The following is an 18,789-nucleotide window of genomic DNA, read 5'->3' as shown; positions in this document are numbered from 1 at the left end:
GTCACACAGATTGATTCTCGAATGGATCACGATACGCGGTGTAAGTGGGGAGGATCCATCACTTGAAGCATCATCATCTTCCTTCACAGTCAAGTTCTTGGATCCAGAGAGGTCAAGCAGAGCAAGAGTTTTCTTGATCTTTTCAGCAACATCGCTTCCTCCTTCGGGTACGTTTGTGGAAGATCTTGCTCCTTTTGAGGATGAAGATCCGAAAACAGGGGTTGATGCGGACGGCACTTGGGGTGCTTGTTTTCCTAACGAGCTTGCTTTGCTCCTCGTAACTGGTCCAAAGCTTCCAAAGGTAACATCGAGGATACTTTCCACATCAGCATAGAACCTGAAATTAGCAACCTTGGTAGAAGTTGAACTGGAGTTGATTTTCTTTGAAGCCATTTCAATGTTCTTGGACTTTGGTGATTTGAAAAGTTGAGATGAGAGGTAGAGATTGTCCCACTAGGCATGCCAGAATTTGTAGACAATAAATTGCGTCAAGAAAATAAAATCAAGACCGAAAAATATCGCAACAATCGTAGTATTTGATTTCAAATAATTTGAGTGTACAATCTCTATGAATCCTCCGATTCTTCTTTTCAATAGTAAATAAATTCAAGGGCCTTTGAGCTTGATCTTGAATATGTAGTTGTTGCCACGAACGATGATCTTGAATTCAACTAGCACGAACTTTGATTTGAACTCGTACTCCTTGAATCTTGATTTGTTCTTCGTTCTTGAGCTTGGGCTTGATTGCTTGAACTTGAACTTGATTTGTTCTTTGTTCTTGAGCTTGAACTTAAACTTGCTTGCTTGAAGTTTGAACTTGTGGAAGAATTTGCAGCGTTTGATCCACGAGCTCTTTCTTGCTTCTTGTTATAACTTCTAGTGTCTTTTTTGGGTTATGAAGACCCCTATTTATAGTTGTGGAAGGGAGGAGTTATGATAAGAACAAACTCTTTCCGACTAATTAAATTGAAGTGTGACATGGCCGTATTTGATTGGCCAGAACATGTCACTTGCACACATGGCGCGGTTTCATTGGCCTTTTAATTTGGTTTGGCATGCTTTGTCATTTTGACACGTGGTACGATCATAATGGCTCTTTCGTTTGACTTGGCGTGCCACGTCATTTGACACGTGGCACCAAATTGGGCCTATAGGAAGATGACATCTTGGGCTTAATGAAGTGGGCTCATCACTTTAGTCCAATTAAATGGGCTAGCCCAATGGATTAAGACTTATTTATTTAATCTATATATATTGGACTTATATAATTAATTCAATTAAATTAGCCCATAATATTTATTTGAACTAATATCTTGAATTTAAAATATAGTTCAAATTATTTTATGGATTTAATTTTAATAAAATTTATATGTCTACAACATCATCTGAGCCACAGTGATAAAGGAAAATATTTAGTGAAGGAATGCAAGAAATCACTATGAAAAGTTACGGCCAAGTATGGTAAGATATCTGCCACAATAATTATAGTATATGAAAGTTTTTCCAATCTCAAAAAATTGAAACAACATAAATTGCAAAGGAAAAACAAGTGATAATTGCAAATAGTGATACACAAGGAATAATGTACCAAGTACTGATTTTAGGCTCTACAGTCTACGTTATCGAACAGAAGCTAATCAGCTATATGATGTTGTTTATTCTAGAAATGCTATATGATGTAATTTATTGTTAGAGTATTAAAGTTTTGATGATTAACAAAATATGACTAATTAATATGACTAATTATTCAAAGAATCAGATCCTCAATGTAGCTGCTTAACTATTGTGAACAACTAGCTTCTTAGGTTAAATGATCAACTCCTCATGATTGATACTTGTACGTTTGTATAAGACAATGTAACTTTATCTTAAAGTTACCAGGTCCGAGTTTAGTGAAAGATGGTTGTTGTAAGTGATAAAGGTCGTTGCTCAAGAAGATATGGATAAGTCCGTTAGAGATAAAAGTCTTGAAGCTTGTGGAATCCTTAGAACAGTAGGAGTCCTATCAAAGAGAAAGCTGACTATGAATATGACTCCTAGAAGATCTCAAGTCGTGTTTAAATAGAATTGAGTTTGGACTTCTAAACTATCCTTTTACACATCAACAACATAGTCATAAAGTGGTTCACTTGTGTTTAGTACTTGTCTTGTACTCTTCTCGAGTTAGTATAGTAAATGCGTTTTAGGAAATTAAGTTGTAATCAAGTGTTATAAACAATTAGTGAGTTGGAGTGAGTGTTTGGTTTTACAAGTTAGAGGTACTTGTGAATCAAATAAGAGTAGTAATACTGGAGAGTATTTAATTACATCATTGTAATTGATACATTTTGGCTCATTGTTCTAGTAGAGTTAGAACTGAAAATCCTACTTGGTAGGTCGTGGTTTTTGCACCTTTGAGCCGGGTGATTTTCCACGTAAAAATCACTGTGTTCATTTTATTGCTCGTATACTTTTCGCTTAATGAACACGGTAAAGAACCAATTTCTTAGTAATTCATACGGGCACTCAAATTAACATTTATTATAAAAATTACCAAAATCCGATTAACAAGAAACGTACCTAATGGATTCCTAAATGAATCAGTTTTATTCAAAGTTAATTTTCTATTTGAAAATTAAAGATAAAATCAAAAGATCCATAAAACAGGACCCCATTCTGCAAATTATTGTAGTCCAATTAATTAATGAAATTAATATGTTACCCAGAGAATTAATAAGCAGAAGTTCCACCATACCCACCAGTTGACTTATATATGAGGCGTATTTTAGACACCTGATTCAAAACGCCTTTTGGAACGAAACATTTATAATTGTAACGTCATTCTATCCCATTTCCCTCTTCCCATTTTTTCTCTCTACACTCTCCGAGAGTAGCCTATATGTCTGTTTACGCCGACGGCGATTCACAACAATGATCTCCATAACCTCCGCGGAGTTAAACTACCTCGTTTTCCGATACCTTCATGAATCAGGTACTTCATTTTAGGGTTCAATTAGCTATTGTTAATCTCAATTTATATTATATTATTATTCATAGTTCTTGACATGTTTATTAGAGTTTTATTTGGAGAATTTGATTTTGCGTTTCTGTTGTAAACTTCTTGTTTTAATTAGATCTCGATTTTTTCTTATATTATCTTCACTTTCTTACATAGACGATTTTAATTCTGCCTGTTGTACATTTTGCTGTAACTATTTCTAGGGCATAATGATTGTCGAGAATAAAATTGACTTCATCTAGTAGTGGCTAGGACTACTCGGGCAATTTGCATTACGATTGGTAAAAAGAGAAATTGGCTAGTCTCGTTATTTAAATAAGAAAATCAAATTGTTGACTATTAAAGAATATTACTCTCTCCGTTCCATTATATATGATGGTGTTTGACTAGAGACAGAAGTTAAGATGCTAATATATATTTTAGTGACAGTAGAAGAAAATATTAAAATAATAGCTGAAAAATTATTTTTGAAATTTGTGTTTTGAAATTTGTGAAAGTTTTATAGAAATGCAATACTCTCAAGTAATCTGGGACGTTCTAAAAAGAATATAGTGTCAAACAACATAGGATGGATAGACTATTATCTTTGGCTATTAAAATTTGAGAATTCATCTAGGAGGAGAGAGGTTGGGCCTGTTGGGAGCTAGCACACTTGAATTTTTCCTGGTGATAGTAAAAGAGAAAAGAATAGAATGCAAAAATTCCTAGGGCTTTAAGTGTAGCCATGCTTACCATACCATTTAGGAGAAAAGAAGACATATTCAGTCTGGAACATGTGTTGCCTACTTTGCCGTCGTCCTTCAATATGATTTGAGAGAGACTAGTCTCATGCCTCTCGATCCCCAAACTCTTTTGTCTCAAAAGTAATTGTGGCGCTCAAACATGGAGAAAAAAGCACGTGGCATGTCCGGTTGCTGTGCTACTGATTAAAAAAAAAGCATGTGGCATGTGTTTGTCATCTTTTATCCAGATTTTACGAGAAACGCAATCCTCACCAACCACCGTACTTTCTATCTCCTTCACCTAGACTTCTTCCTGACTCCTCACTGCCCAACCAAAAATCAACAGCAGTACATAACCATACACATTAAAAGGAATAAAACTGAAGTGCAAAAAGCCCTGAGAAGGTAACTGTTTTCTCATTTCTTAACAGTACAGGTACCTTAAATTGTTGTGCCCACCCAAAATCACAAAAGAAGTATGTACTAAACCTTAAAATAAATTAACTAGATACAGGTTGACAGAAATAGTTCTGAAACTTACAAATGCCAATTGCCTTAAAAGTACCTTCGTTCAGGGAAAATTCCAAAATGCAAAATGATCATTTGCTTTGTCGTTGCCCAACTCCAGCTTACTAACTGTAGCTCTTCTTCCATCTGGGCTACTTAATTCATACATATGTTTGAGAAGAATTTCATTCCTTCTGAACGTCTATATTGGTTAATCTCACTCATTTCTTGGGCAATAACTGAGTGGTAAGCCCAGCAAAGTGGGACTAATGGATGCACAGTTATTTTGGGTTGGGGTGGGGGGGTGTGTGTGGGGGGGGGGGTGAGAGGAAGAGAAGAAGTTTTACGCAGGAAGCTTCGAGATCTTGAGGGGCTGTGACCTTGGTGGATATTTGCACTAAAGAAGGGTTCGGCTGGGCATGAAAGATGGAAGTTCTGCACTTAGTATTCTACATCCTTGGAAGCTCTATCCTTTATTCACAATTGGAAATAGTTTGAAAATAGGGGCTGGTGATTTCACTATTTTGCCAGAAAGAAGCTTTTGGCAAGGAAGGATCTCTCTCTTTCTCTCTCTCTCTCTTGTGTGTGTGTGTGTGTGAGAGAGAGAGAGAGAGAGTGTCTGTTTGTGTGTCGGGGTTAGATGGGGTTTGAGAAAGTGCAGAACACCTGTTTTTGATTCCATTTCCACCAATACAATCAGGCAAGTGCAAGTCACATGCTTTTGTCCCTTTTGTCATTTTAACATCTTACTTTGTTGGACCAAAACTATATGTGGCTGTAAAAATTTGCGACAGTATTTGTCAAGTCGCATATATATGGGAGGAAGGCAGATGAAATGGCTAAAGTTAGAGTCTAAAAGTGCCTATGTTGAGCATTCACAATTGCATTTGATATTAGCTATAAACTGGTGCAGTGAACTGAGGCTGAAGTTTTGGTAATGAGTTCTACCTTTCCAGCTTATCTTTGAATTTCTTGGGGGTTGAAGTGGATCAGGATTTCCCCTGGCACCAATACATCTAGAAAGGATATGTTTGACCTATCTAGACATTATATTTCCGGTGACAGTTTTAATTCATGAAATGCCTATTCCTGCATAACCACACAAGTGGCATTGCATCCTATTAAGTACTCGAGGATGGATTATTTTAAAGAGCAAACTGAGATGAGATCTTTTCGTTTGACCTAGTGATATTTCTTTAAGAACATATGAGGCCTCTCTAGCTTTGACTTCAGCATTAACAGACTACACTCTACAGCACCCTCTGCAAGTTGTGATATTCTATTTAGAGGTACTATCTAGCTTTGAGCTTCAGCACCAACATATTACAGTACCCTCTGCAATTTGTCATGTTCCATTTAGAGGCAAATAACTTGCATATGAAATACTACTCTGGCAATTGATCTAGTGATATCTGATATGCCTTCACTTCGTTGGATCTCTCCTCCTTTTTTGGACTCTTTGTGAGAAGCTGTTATTTCCACCAGAACTACTGAAAGAGCGCAAATGGAGGATGCGCTATAAAAAATGAGCGTCTTCCTCAAATGCTTCTGATTTAATTTCATCGAGTTGACATGTCCTTACTTCACTAGTTCTGTTAGGATGGGCATATCTTGCTATGGTGAAGCCATTAAGGTGATAGGACTGTCAGGTGTTCATTTCATGTGCTTTCTATTTCAATTTTAGTTGAAGCGCTTATTGCTTTCTTTTTTTCTGGATGACAAACAATTATCTTTCAGTCTCATGAGCTTTCTTATCTATAAAGGGGTTTTTTGAAGCATTCATTGTCGTGCTTATTTCAATTATGGGTTTAGTTTATGCATGGCTGATGAGGGGAACGGTCTTAGCTCCTGAGTATTCAGACTAAAAAGAAAATGGATAATAATAAGATTTAGACAGTTACAAAATCCATTCAGCTTCCCTTACTTGATTGAACAGATGAAATTTCAGTAATTTCAGCTACTTTAAATGATCTTCCAAGTTGATCAAGACTCTCTAGTTTATAGCTGTTCTTTGTGGTACCAGTTGTTGCTTCATTGAATTTGCTTAGCTAATAGGCCTATGCCTTGACCTTCATCCTGATGGACTAGTACCAAGATCGAATCCTAGAAAAGCAGTTTAATCAGTCTACTGGTTTACTGATATCTTTTTCAGGATTCTCACACTCAGCCTTTGCTTTAGGATACGAGGCGGGGATCAACAAGAGCACAATAGATGCAAATCTAGTCCCTCCAGGTGCTCTTGTTACCTTTGTGCAAAAGGGTATTCAGTATCTTGAACTGGAAGCAAATTTAAGCAATGTAAGGCAAAAATTTCGATATTCTGATTTTGGGTCTGAAGTTGAGCTCTTTTGAAAACTCTGAACTAACCAATTATAACTAAGGGATGCAGGATGATACCGATATGGATGAAGACTTCCAGTTTCTACAACCTTTGGATCTCATTACAAAGGATGTGTACGAGCTGCAAAAAATAATAAAAGAGAAAAAGGAAAAGCTTCAGAAAGATAAACCTAGGGGGAAGGACAAGGCGAATGCTGACCATGTGAGGGACCATGAACGAGAACCTGTAAAAGAAAGAGAGAAGGAAAAACAACAGAGGGAAAAAGAGCGAGAACGGGATAGAGAAAGGGTTGAAAAGAATAAGGAGAAAGAAAAGCGCAAAGAAAAAGAAAAACCACACAAGGATCTTATGGATTTGAAACTGAGTGGAGAAAAAGAGACTACCAGATGTGAAGAAAATGGAAAAGCTGGAGGTAACACATTCCCATTTCAGCTAACTTGCTATTCTTACGACCATTATAGATGCAGGATATTTTGACAGATTTCTACATCTGATACTTTGCTCTTCTCTTTGTTAGTCTTTGCCACTCTGAAGTTTTTTCTTGTTGAGTTGCAAAATAGATTTGGAGCCTATGGAGATCTGCACAAGCTCAACCTCCTTGCCATGTGAAATTCCAAGTTGTGACGTAGTGGTTTTGGAAGGGCATACCTCTGAGGTTTGGCTGCATGTCTATAAAGTTCTTCTAGTCCGCCATGATTTCTCAATAGGTGATCCTGTATATATCTTTCCTTTTTTCTGTCTTCATATATACATAACAATTTTCTCTTGTTTCTAAGCTCATGCCAGGTTTTTGTCTGTGCTTGGAGTCCAGAAGGGTCACTTCTTGCATCTGGGTAAGCATTAGTACCATTTCTTTCTTTTTTGAAATGATTAGTACCATTTCTTTCTTTTGGTGCTCTTGTTTATGACTCAAGTCATGTTCATTTTTCAGACTTCTGTTTTAAATTCTCTTGTGATTTTTTTTTGAGAAGGAATTCTATTGTGATTTACGACTTTGGAAGTAATCATCATAAGCACTGTACTTCCAAATAATCGTGATAGTTTTATTTACAAATATTTGCTTCTTGTTCTCTTGCAACATCAATTTGTTCTTTAATAGTTAGTTCATCTTAAATATCCTCTGCGCAATCTCTGTTGTCCTCTGCGGAATGCTTTAGACATAGTAACATTTATGCACTAGATGTTCCCGTATACTCCATTTTCTTTTCTTATGGAAATGTGATAGGCAAAGGAGATTCTCATTCTAGGAAAGCAGATTAACCTTCGAGGAATATGTACGGAATAGCAAACACCACACCCCAGAAAAAGGAAGATGAACGGAAATAAAAATTCAACAAGAACTATTCTGCTGAAGAGTGGAGATACTTGGCCGAGAATTTATGGATTCTCTAATATGTGAAAGGATAAGGACTTCTACCAGTCTTGTGCGGTCACAAAGTCTTATTTTTTATAATATAATTACCAAGTAGTTCATACAAATATGAAATTACCATTTTCTACACAGATTAGTGGACTGTGCTCTACTAAGCTTGTTAAATATTTGCAAAGACAAACCATTTTTCCAGCTTGGCTCCTCAATTAGCATATATTTGGTCATGTGACTTCCCCCCGCGAAGGCTTTACTAGAATTATATTCCAAATTAGTTCTCTCCAACGAATTGGAAAATCTTGACAATGATATGTCTTTATCAACTAGAGTAATTCGCTTTGTCAGGTTCAGTGTCTACTCTTATTACTGGAATGTTGATCGGTGATCTGGTGTTAATAGCATGTGGTTAAATTGGTTTATTATAATGACACTTAAGGCTTTTGATTACTGGTTTGTTTTTAAAAGTTGGGTGCATCTGGGGCAATAAAAGTTGGGTGCATCTGTTGCCCCCAGCCCCTACTTTCTAATATGCTCTAAAAGGTCAAATTCTATGAAGTGGTTTTTCTTTGGTAAAAATGTTGAGTAGTTTTGGACTCTTCTAAGGAACCATCTTTCTTATCGCTAAGCTTGTGTAATATCAAACCTAGGTCTGGAGACTCTACTGCTAGAATTTGGACCATTGGAGATGGTCCGTGTAATTCTACAATCCCAAGCGGGCATCCAAATGTTGTGGTTTTGAAGCATTTGAAAAGTCGAGCAAACGAGAAAAGCAAGGATGTCACAACACTTGATTGGAATGTGAGTTTTCTGCTGCTTGTTTTGAGCTGACTCTCGTTGTTTTCTATACTTTTCTGGTGGACTTTCTGAAATTAGACTGCATTGGTTATGGGTTACCAACTTGATTTTCTTGTTATTATTTGATGTTGTATTTATGATTTCTTCTTGTGTAGGGCGAGGGTACCCTGCTTGCAACAGGTTCTTATGATGGCCAAGCCAGAATCTGGAACCGAGCTGGTAAGGGGCATGGGGGGAAAACTGGATCTGAAGATTGAATGTATCAATTGTCCATTGAAAAGATGGTTATGGGAATGTGTTTGCTTAAGTTTGTTCTTTGGATTATTTTCATAATACGGCAACACTATTCATGTCCTGGTTATCTAATGGAAACTAAAAGGCACCAAGAAACAACCCATGTCCTTGTAGAGGGAAGTTTTACCAGAGTCTTCATATGCAGCTATGAGGAAGGCTGGGAAAGATTCTTCTTTGGGAGGACAATGGGTTAAGGTTTTCAAAGTCCATAAATCATGTTAGGGTACTCTTGGTTCATAATTGACTTTTTTGTTCCAATAACCTTCTCGCAAGCTTTTCCAGAGAACTTGAAGGGATAATTGTAAAATAAGTTCCAGGTATGGTAGCCACCGACGAATGGCAGCCACTATGGTGTACTCTTTTGGATGTTAGTTCTCAATCTTGAGTAAGCTCATCTGTCACCGAATGGTATTTTTAACTTACTTTACACCACGTCAAGAATTTGCATGCCTGTTAAAATAAGCATCTGTAAATTCGAAAACTTATAAGACAAGTGGTTGATGCTCAAACTTGATGTGATCCATTCCTGACTTTTGTACTTTACCCCATTGAAACGATTGAAGAATGTAGAATCCTTCCCATTGTTTTCTACAGAATCTCATTGCTTTAGCCTTTTCACTAATTAGCAAGTTATTCAGCCTTGCAGTTGTTTAACTACTCGTGTTATCCACGTGTTATCAAACTGGACTATTTACTCAATGATGTTGCTTGTGTTTAGGTTTCCGTGGCTTTACTGTTCGTGACACCTTTATCATCTTATAGTGTCATGTCTGGTTTTCTCTTACTGATTCCCATCCTATAAACTGACTTTTCATCCAGGGGAGTTGGTTAGTACTCTAAACAAACATAGAGGGCCAATCTTTTCCTTGAAGTGGAACAAGAAAGGTGATTATCTCCTTAGCGGTAGTGTTGATACAACTGCCATTGTTTGGGATGTGATGTCTGGCGAATGGAAACAGCAATTTGAATTTCATTCAGGTGTTTTGTTGTACTTGTTCTGCCTTAATTGTGCTTTTATATTTTACCCCATATCTTGGCAAGGATAGAGTTTCTTTTGTGTGCTTTCTCACTGTTATATAAATCCATTCAGGTCCCACGCTTGATGTTGATTGGCGAAACAATAGTTCTTTTGCAACCTGCTCCACTGATAACGTGATCCACGTCTGTAAAATTGGAGAGAATCGACCAGTCAAAACTTTCTCAGGACATCAGGTGTGGTCCAGTTGCTTTTTGTGGGAAAATCTTTCATAATATTTTGTTGCTATTGAAAGGTGGAGCTTGTCAAGAAGATTAAATTGGATTAGTGTACATTTTCTCTTTATCTCTTTGATGTATGTGCACTGGTTATTACAGCTTAACAAGATGATGTGCGGAATAATTCTCTGATCCTTCCCCTGGTCACAGAACAATTTGTTTGATCAAATAAAAGAAGAATCATTCTCATTGCATTTTGATCAATGTTAACTTCTCTGGGTTCTATCATAACAATTCTAGTTCTATATCTTTTGTTCTCTTTTCTGTTTGAACTGTTTGTGCAAACTTAAGTAAGTTGAATACTGAAGCTTAGTGTGCGATGCTTAATTGGAACATTGATGTATCCTTTGTCAATATTCTTAAATGGTTGTTGACTTTGCCATTGCAGAGTGAAGTCAATGCTATCAAGTGGGACCCCTCAGGTTTCTTGCTGGCTTCATGTTCTGATGATAACACAGCTAAGGTAATTCCTAACTTATTATGTCCTTTTAAACTAATAGCAGGTAAATTATATCGAAAAAAAGAAGCAGCTACAGTCCCTTTTCTCCACATGATTCAGAATATTACTTTTTACGGTCTTCTGGTTATCTAGACTTTGCTGATTACCCTTGTATTATCATTTAGGTTCTAATTTGTGTATTATATTAATGCATCTTTTTGAATTTTTCCTCTGGTATTTCCTTGTCATTTTGTTTTCACTCATCAAAAAATCTCTAATTTATGTCTTTGTCGTGGAATTTGCAAGTGTTTCTCCACAAGCAAAATCAGCTTAAATAGGTCTGGCAGATACATAATTTATTGTTGATACGGTGTGAGCTCTTAGTTTCATATTTGACCTCCTTAATGTGAAAAGATCTGCATTACCTAGATTCCTAAACCTTGAATCAGTAACTCCAAGGAAGTTCAAATAATTACAGAAATATTAGAGAAAGTTGATTTATAGCTTCATGTTGTTTGAGTGAGGACTTCGAATATGTTGTTTCTAAGATATTGTGTTTATCGTGTTGTATAAAATAGATTTGGTCTATAATCCGTTTTTGTCTGTGCAGATATGGAGCACGAAACAGGATGGCTGCCTGCATGATTTCAGAGAACATGGCAAAGTATCACATATAACATAATGATGTCATCTTATAGTCTGCTCTTTTTTTAAAACAATTTAATCAAATCAGACATATCAGCTATTGACTATTAACTTTTAGGAGATATATACCATCAGATGGAGTCCAACTGGCCCTGGTACAAGCAATCCGAATAAACAGTTGTTGCTGGCAAGGTAATTATTCTATCTATTGGTACTGGACATGTTTCAAAATTACATTATTCTTTCAACTATAGTTGTCTGTCAGATGTGGTGGTAGCACAAGATTCTCACTCGATTAGATTTCATATTAGTATTGTTAATTAATATTGGATCTTTGTTGTTAGGTAAGTGATAAAGGTTCTCTATTCTGTCAGACACAGTTTTCACTGATTAATTAGGAAATACTCTCTGTTCCATTTTATATGACATTATTTCCTCTTTGGTCCTTCCGCAAATATCGGGCACCTTTACATATTTGGGAGCTCTTTATTCTTAGCATTCCCATTTACCTTGATTGTGCATGCACTTATAGGAATGATATTGAATGTTGAAAACCACAATATTCTAAGAGTACTCTTTGTATGTTACATACATTTTGCTCATGTGTCAAAGTCTTTGTTTTTTGAACTCCATTTTCAATAAAAAACCATGATATGAAATGAAGCACAAGGAGAAACAGTTTTACACTTTATCCTTAGGTGATCTGTGGAGTTGGATGTAATCAGAAGTTATTCCAGCCCCCGCTCTATTTTGCACTTTAGGCTTCAAGTTCCATCAATCTCACTTGTTACAATATAGCTATATATGGGGTGGGGATTTAGTTGCCTGCTTGTTACATTTTCTAGGCACATTTTGTCAGATGTATTGATGTTCTAATCGTTTAGATGAGTAAGGAAGTTTGAACCAACAAGTCCCTTGCTTGATTTGGTGTCCAAAGTCCTAACCGGTACCCCTCCCCTGGACCTGAAACGACTATCCCTTAGCAAATCCTTAGGGTCTCGGTGCAGGTAAGCCTTCTCTTCAGTTAGATAAGATTTATTCATGTTATTCTTTTTAGTAAAAATAATCTAGAGAGATACAGTTCCACCTTAACCGTCCAGCAAATGGCTTCTTTGTGTGTGCTGATTCCAGAAAAGATTCTAATATATTGTACTTTTCTTTTTAGTTCTTTCAGATTATTGGTTTCGTTTTATTGTTTGTGTAGTGCTTCATTTGACTCTACTGTGAAGCTATGGGATGTTGAACTAGGGCGTCTTCTTCACAGCTTGAACGGCCACAGGTAATGGATGTGAACTCATTATGTCTACTTGGAAAGATACTCAGGAAATATTAAGGCACTCTTAATTAAATTACAGCGTAAAAGAAATAATTCCTGTTAACAATGTGGTAGTGTTAAATCATAGGCTAGAGCATTATGTCCTTTTTTTTGCTGGGGGTGAGGTACCGGTGGGAGTGGAGTGAGAATGAGGGAAAATGATTTTTTTTTTCATTTACATGTTTAAATATTTTTATTGTCTTGTTGGATTTTTTAAAATCATTTTTTCTGTACTTTCTCTTCCATTTTAAACCCAGGGATCCTGTTTACTCTGTTGCATTTAGTCCGAACGGTGAGTACTTGGCAAGTGGATCATTGGATAAATGCTTGAATATATGGTCAGTGAAGGAGGCCAAGATTGTAAGAACTTACACTGGCGATGGCGGTATTTTTGAAGTGTGTTGGGACAAGGAAGGCAACAAGGTCGCCGCTTGTTTTGCAAACAATGTGGTTTGTGTCCTTGATATTCGAATGTAGAGTTTGAGGAATAGCCTTCAAGGACTTGGGAACAAAGCAGGAACTTCTGAAGAAACTCTGCCTAGGACACTTGTAGAAATGCAGAACAATTGAAACTCAAACAAAATGTATTTGAAAATTGAAATCATTGTAGATAAGTGCAGATAGGATTATGGCACTGACCTAGACATGGGATATAGCTGCTAGTATAACTGTTCCTCTATTCTTTTGGCAACGAAATTTGACATGGCTGTGATTATACTATCGTAAGTCAGAGCAGCATTTTGTCGTCCAACTGCAAATATTCTGATTAGATGTAATGTAGCCACCTTGTTATTCCTTGCTCGAAATTGATTCCAAAATCCTAAGGGGTGGATTGGTTTGCGAACAAGTTATACTGGATTATAATGTGGAAATTATAATTCGGGGACTAAAAACTATCTTACTTAAGTTTCTTTTTTCCCCCGTAATATTTGATGCATGCGATTTTATCCTTTCATGGCATTTAACTTCCCTGAATTATATCTTTAAATTAACAATGATGAAGAAAACAAACTGAAATAAGAAAAACTTACCTCTTTAAGGGTATGTTTCCGTGAAAAATGTTTCCTAAGAAAATGTTTTCACGGAAAACAAGTAGTAATTTTACTCATTTTCCGGTGTTTGATACGCAAATTAAGGAAAATAACTTCTCAAGAGTATTCATAAATAAATTAAATACAATAAACATGAAGTCATAAACTTTCGAACCAACAACCTTTCGAACCCACAGATTTCATAAACTTCTGAACCGCTAAACTTTCAAACCCGTAAACTCTATAATTTCTAAACCCGCAAACTTCCAAACACATAAACCTCTGAACTCATAACTTTAGAACTCGTAAAATTTGGAACATGTAAACTGAAAAATGAAAAACTCATAAATGAAAATATTTTTTTTTAAAAAATTGCGCGGGGGTGGGGGTGGGGGGTTGACGAGGTTAGGATGGATGAGTGGCACATAAAAACGAAAAAAAAAACAGAAAGTTGAAGTTGGAGGGGGTTGGGGTTAGATGTGAGGGTAGGTGGAGTTTTTGGAAAATATTTTCCTAACTTTTCTAGGGAAGTCATTTTCCTCTAATTTCAGGAAAATGTGATATCTAGGAAAATATTTTCCTAAACGGGCCAAGTGGGCCGGTCCAAACGGTCTCAGGCCCGGTCCCGGACCGGGCCCAAATTAAACGGGCCTAAACGGGCCCGGGCCTAAACGGGCTTTTTCTAAGGACCGGCCCGGGACCGGGACCAATTGGTCCCGGGATAAACGGTCCCGGACCGCGGGCTAAACGGGCTAAGTGGGCTAAGTGGGCCCTATATATATATATATATATATATATATATATATATATATATATATATATATAAGTGGGCCCAACAGTTTTTAAATAAATAAATAAATAAATAGATATTAGAGACAAAAGGATGTTAAAAAAAATATCTAAGACAATGCTTTGTAAATTTTATTATAGAATTGTGACCTAAATTTTATTTAACATCCTAAATTTTAATATTCAATATTTAATATCGAATATATATAGTATATAAGATGTATATATAGTATAGTATATATATAGTATATATTATATATATATATATATATATATATATATATATATATATATATATATAAGCTATATTCAATAAGCTATATATACATCTTATATACTATATATAAGATGTATATATAGTATAGTATATATAAGATGTATATATAGTATAGTATATATATTAAATGTATATATAGTATATATATAAGCTATATTTATATTCGATATACTATATTTAAGATGTATACTATATATATATATATAGTATAGTATATATAATAAATGTATATATAGTATATATATAAGCTATATTCGATAAGCTATATTTATATTCGATATACTATATTTTAGTAGTATAATATATATATATATACATCTTATATATAGTATATAAGATGTATATATAGTATAGTATATATATTAAATGTATATATAGTATATATATAAGCTATATTCGATAAGCTATATATACATCTTATATACTATATATAAGATGTATATATAGTATAGTATATATATTAAATGTATATATATATATATATATATATATATATATATATATATAAAAGTTATATTCGATAAGCTGTATATACAGCTTATATAGTATATATAAGATGTATATATAGTATAGTATATATATTAAATGTATATATAGTATATATATATAAGCTATATTCGATAAGCTATATATATACATCTTATATACTATATATAAGATGTATATATAGTATAGTATATATATTAAATGTATATATAGTATATATATAAAAGCTATATTTGATAAGTTATATATACATCTTATATACTATATATATATATATATATATATATATATATAAGTTATATTCGATAAGCTATATATACATCGTATATACTATATATAAGATGTATATATAGTATAGTATAGTAGATATATTAGTCTAAAGACAAAAGGATGTTAAAATTAATATCTAAGTCTAAAGACAAAAATATTGTAAAGAGATATGCCTTGTAATTTTATTATAGCATTAAAAATATGGCAATATCTTTCTTAGTCTTCAACCCCCTATGGAATGAGCACAACAAGGTGCTAATACCACCATGGAGAAGAAAAAGAAACTAATCAAGATGTGCCAAAATATAAGTTACATAATACATACTAATTTTTGTTCATACAAGTTACATGGTATCTCTTACAAACTTCATAAATCTATCAATGTCCGGAGGAATTTCCGTTGGTGGTGGCGAAAAAGTTGCTTGGTCATCGCCACTTCCGGGGGAAGCAACATCCTCCGCAAGTTGAGCTAGCATTTCTTCGTAAGTTTCGTCTTCATCTGGTTGTGATTCAGCAAGTCCAAAATTTCTTCTTTCCGACCGGATCCAATCTCTGAAAAGTACTGATTTTTCCAAACTCTCCCTCATAGACGCTCTATAATCACCGAGTTGAAGTCTTGCTTGACTGAAAGCGCTCTCTGATGCCACTGTTGAAGCTTGAATAGTTAAAATGTCTCGGGACATCCTTGAAAGAACCGGAAAGTCTTTTTCTTTGTCCTTCCACCATTCCAAAAGATTAAAGGAACCGTTCTCAATTCCCTGCGACAAATAAACTTCAAGCTCATTTAGTTGTGAAAAATCACTACTACTAGAACCTTGAGAACCCCTAAACCCCGCCTGTCACGACCCAATTTCACCCTATAGGTCGTGATGGCGCCTAACACTACAGCTAGGCAAACCAACTAATAAGTCATACGTACATTGGTTAAACTTTTATTCCAAGAAAATAATAAAATACCAACTTCTACCAATGTGTGTGTGCCAAGATCCGGTGTCACAAGTGCATGAGCATTTAATAGATTATACAAAACTCCAAATACTGTCTGAAATGAAATAGACATAATATAAATATAAGAAGAGACACTGGTAGCTGCAGAACGGCTCAGAAAGGCAGCTCACCACTATGCCTCGGGATGACGTGGGTATGTGATGATAGGTCCTCCACTAGTACCTGTCTCAGATCCTGCACAAAAAGTGCAGCAAGTGTAGTATGAGTACGTAAACAACGTGTACCCAGTAAGTATCAAGCCTAATCTCGAAGTGGTAGAGACGAGATGACCGACTTTGAGACTCACTATGGGTTAATAATAATAACTGAAATAAAACTAGAATATTTAAATCAGCATGATTTACAGAATTTACAATAATTTGTTTAATTAGCAAAGATAATCAAATTTCTTCAAATATAACAATTCTCAATATATTAATTAAATTCCTTCAATTCAGAAAAATTCCAACTTATCAATTAAATCTTATTTACAGGAGTAACAATTAATTCCATGAACAAGCAAGAATAATAATTCATTAAATTCCAAGAATTTTTTAATTTATTAATTAGCTTCACAAGCTGAAATAAATTATTAAAGTATCGTGTAATTATTATTATTAAGCACAATTTCTGCCGAGGACGTACGGCCCGATCCAGAGTGTCGTGTACACTGCCGAGGGACGTGCGGCGCGATCCATAGATGCATCTATCCTGCCGAGAAATTCGGCCCGCTCCACAAGAAAGGAGGACATTTTCTTATGTGCCTCCGGAAGGACAGTATGTTTATTATAAGATAAATTTGGGAGGAGAACAATTTTTTTTGACAATTAATTGATTTAAACAAAAATTAAGCATATGAGATTTCCATCCTTTAATATCTTAATCTAACAATTCACAATATTTTCATATAGATATCAATTAATATAAATAAATCAAAGAATACAATTTACACAAGTAAGGCATGCTTTGAGTCCTAAACTACCCGGACTTTAGTATTTAATAGTAGCTACGCACGGACTCTCGTTACCTCGTGCGTACATAGCCCCTACAATTAGCAATAATTATTTAATCTTAATCATCTATGAGGTAATTTCCCCCTCACAAGATTAGACAAGAGACTTACCTCGTCTTGCTCCAATTTAATCCACTATAAGGCCTTTTCCACGATTATCCAACTCCGTCTGGCTCGAATCTAGCCAAAATAATTCGATACAATCACTAAATATTATAGGAATCAATTCTATAAGAAAATACTACATTTTAAAGAAAAGATCTGAAATTAATTAAAAATTCACTTGCGTGGCCCACATCTCGGAATCCGGCGAAAGTTATGAAATCCGACAACCCATTCAATTACGAGTCTAACCATACCAGTTTCACTCAAATCCGACTCCGAATCGATACCGAAATCTCAAAATTTCGTTTCTATGAGATTTCTAAACTTTTTCAAATCTCAAATCTCAAAACACTAATTAAATTGTGAAAAACAATGATACACTTGTATATATAGACCAAATCCGAGTTAGAATCACTTATCCCAATATTTTTCCTTTGAAAATCTGCCAAAAGTCGTCTCTGCTCAAGCTCAAGTTCGTCAAAAATGGCAAATGGGACGAATGCCCTCTTTTTATAAAACTGCCTAGCAGCCTTCGGAACTGGTCCTCGAACTGGGCCTCGATCGCGGCATCGAACATGTGCCTTCGATCAGGGCATCGAGGTTGGGCCTTCGATCAGGGCATCGAGCTTGGGCCTTCGATCAGGGCATCGAGCTTGGGTCTCGATCCTATCCCTCGAGCCATACCTTTGATCATGCCCTCGAGCCTTGCCTTCTATCGCGGCTTCGATCACACGCTCGAGCCTGGACCTCGGTCATGGCCTCGATCAGGGTATCGAGGTTGGGCCTTCGATCATGGCTTCGATACACTAGCTCAAGCCTGTACCTCGTCAACCCTGGGCTCGATACCTAAGCTCGATATCTGGACTTGATATCTGGCTCGATATCTGGGCTCGATCACAGCCCAGAATGTCCAACAGAAGAGGAAAAATTGCAGCAGCTTTTTAACTCAAATTTTTGATCCGTTAACCATCCGAAACTCCCCCGAGGCCCTCAGGACCTCAACCAAATATACCAACAAGTCCTAAAACATCATACGAACTTAGTCGAACCTCTAAATCACATCAAACAACGCTAAAATCATGAATCATACCCCAATTCAAGCTTAATGAAACTAAGAGTTTTCAACTTCTACATTTAATGTCCGAACCTATCA

The 18,789-nt window shown here is 35.7% G+C and overlaps 1 protein-coding gene across 2 annotated transcripts; it reads left to right on the top strand.

The window, feature by feature from the left end:
- Positions 1-2,748: 2,748 nt before the first annotated feature.
- On the top strand, positions 2,749-13,430 carry LOC104102454 (WD40 repeat-containing protein HOS15-like). 2 transcript variants are annotated; one of them, XM_018772914.3, is made up of 14 exons: positions 2,749-2,971; positions 6,407-6,525; positions 6,617-6,980; positions 7,129-7,223; positions 7,355-7,401; positions 8,585-8,735; positions 8,888-8,951; positions 9,846-10,004; positions 10,117-10,238; positions 10,669-10,743; positions 11,330-11,383; positions 11,483-11,556; positions 12,569-12,643; positions 12,937-13,430. In XM_018772914.3, exons 1-14 carry the CDS (start codon positions 2,911-2,913, stop codon positions 13,154-13,156), a joined length of 1,680 nt encoding a protein of 559 aa, XP_018628430.1. In that variant the 5' UTR covers positions 2,749-2,910; the 3' UTR covers positions 13,157-13,430. The 2 variants fall into 2 exon arrangements, with proteins under 2 accessions (XP_018628430.1, XP_009608456.1); XM_009610161.4 differs by having other exon boundaries at positions 2,750-2,971; positions 6,380-6,525.
- The last annotated feature ends 5,359 nt before the right edge of the window (positions 13,431-18,789 follow it).

The sequence above is a fragment of the Nicotiana tomentosiformis genome, chromosome 12 (genome assembly GCF_000390325.3).
Source record: "Nicotiana tomentosiformis chromosome 12, ASM39032v3, whole genome shotgun sequence".
NCBI lineage: Eukaryota > Viridiplantae > Streptophyta > Magnoliopsida > Solanales > Solanaceae > Nicotiana > Nicotiana tomentosiformis.
The sequence above is the reverse complement of the archived record's forward strand: the minus strand, read 5'-3'. Positions and strand labels throughout refer to the sequence as shown.

Coding starts and splice junctions, on each gene's coding strand:
- LOC104102454 (XM_009610161.4), top strand. CDS start 2,911: ATGATCTCCATAACCTCCGCGGAGTTAAACTACCTCGTTTTCCGATAC. Junction 7,224..7,354: donor TGGAAGGGCATACCTCTGAG/GTTTGGCTGCAT, acceptor AGCTCATGCCAG/GTTTTTGTCTGTGCTTGGAG. Junction 8,952..9,845: donor CAGAATCTGGAACCGAGCTG/GTAAGGGGCATG, acceptor CTTTTCATCCAG/GGGAGTTGGTTAGTACTCTA.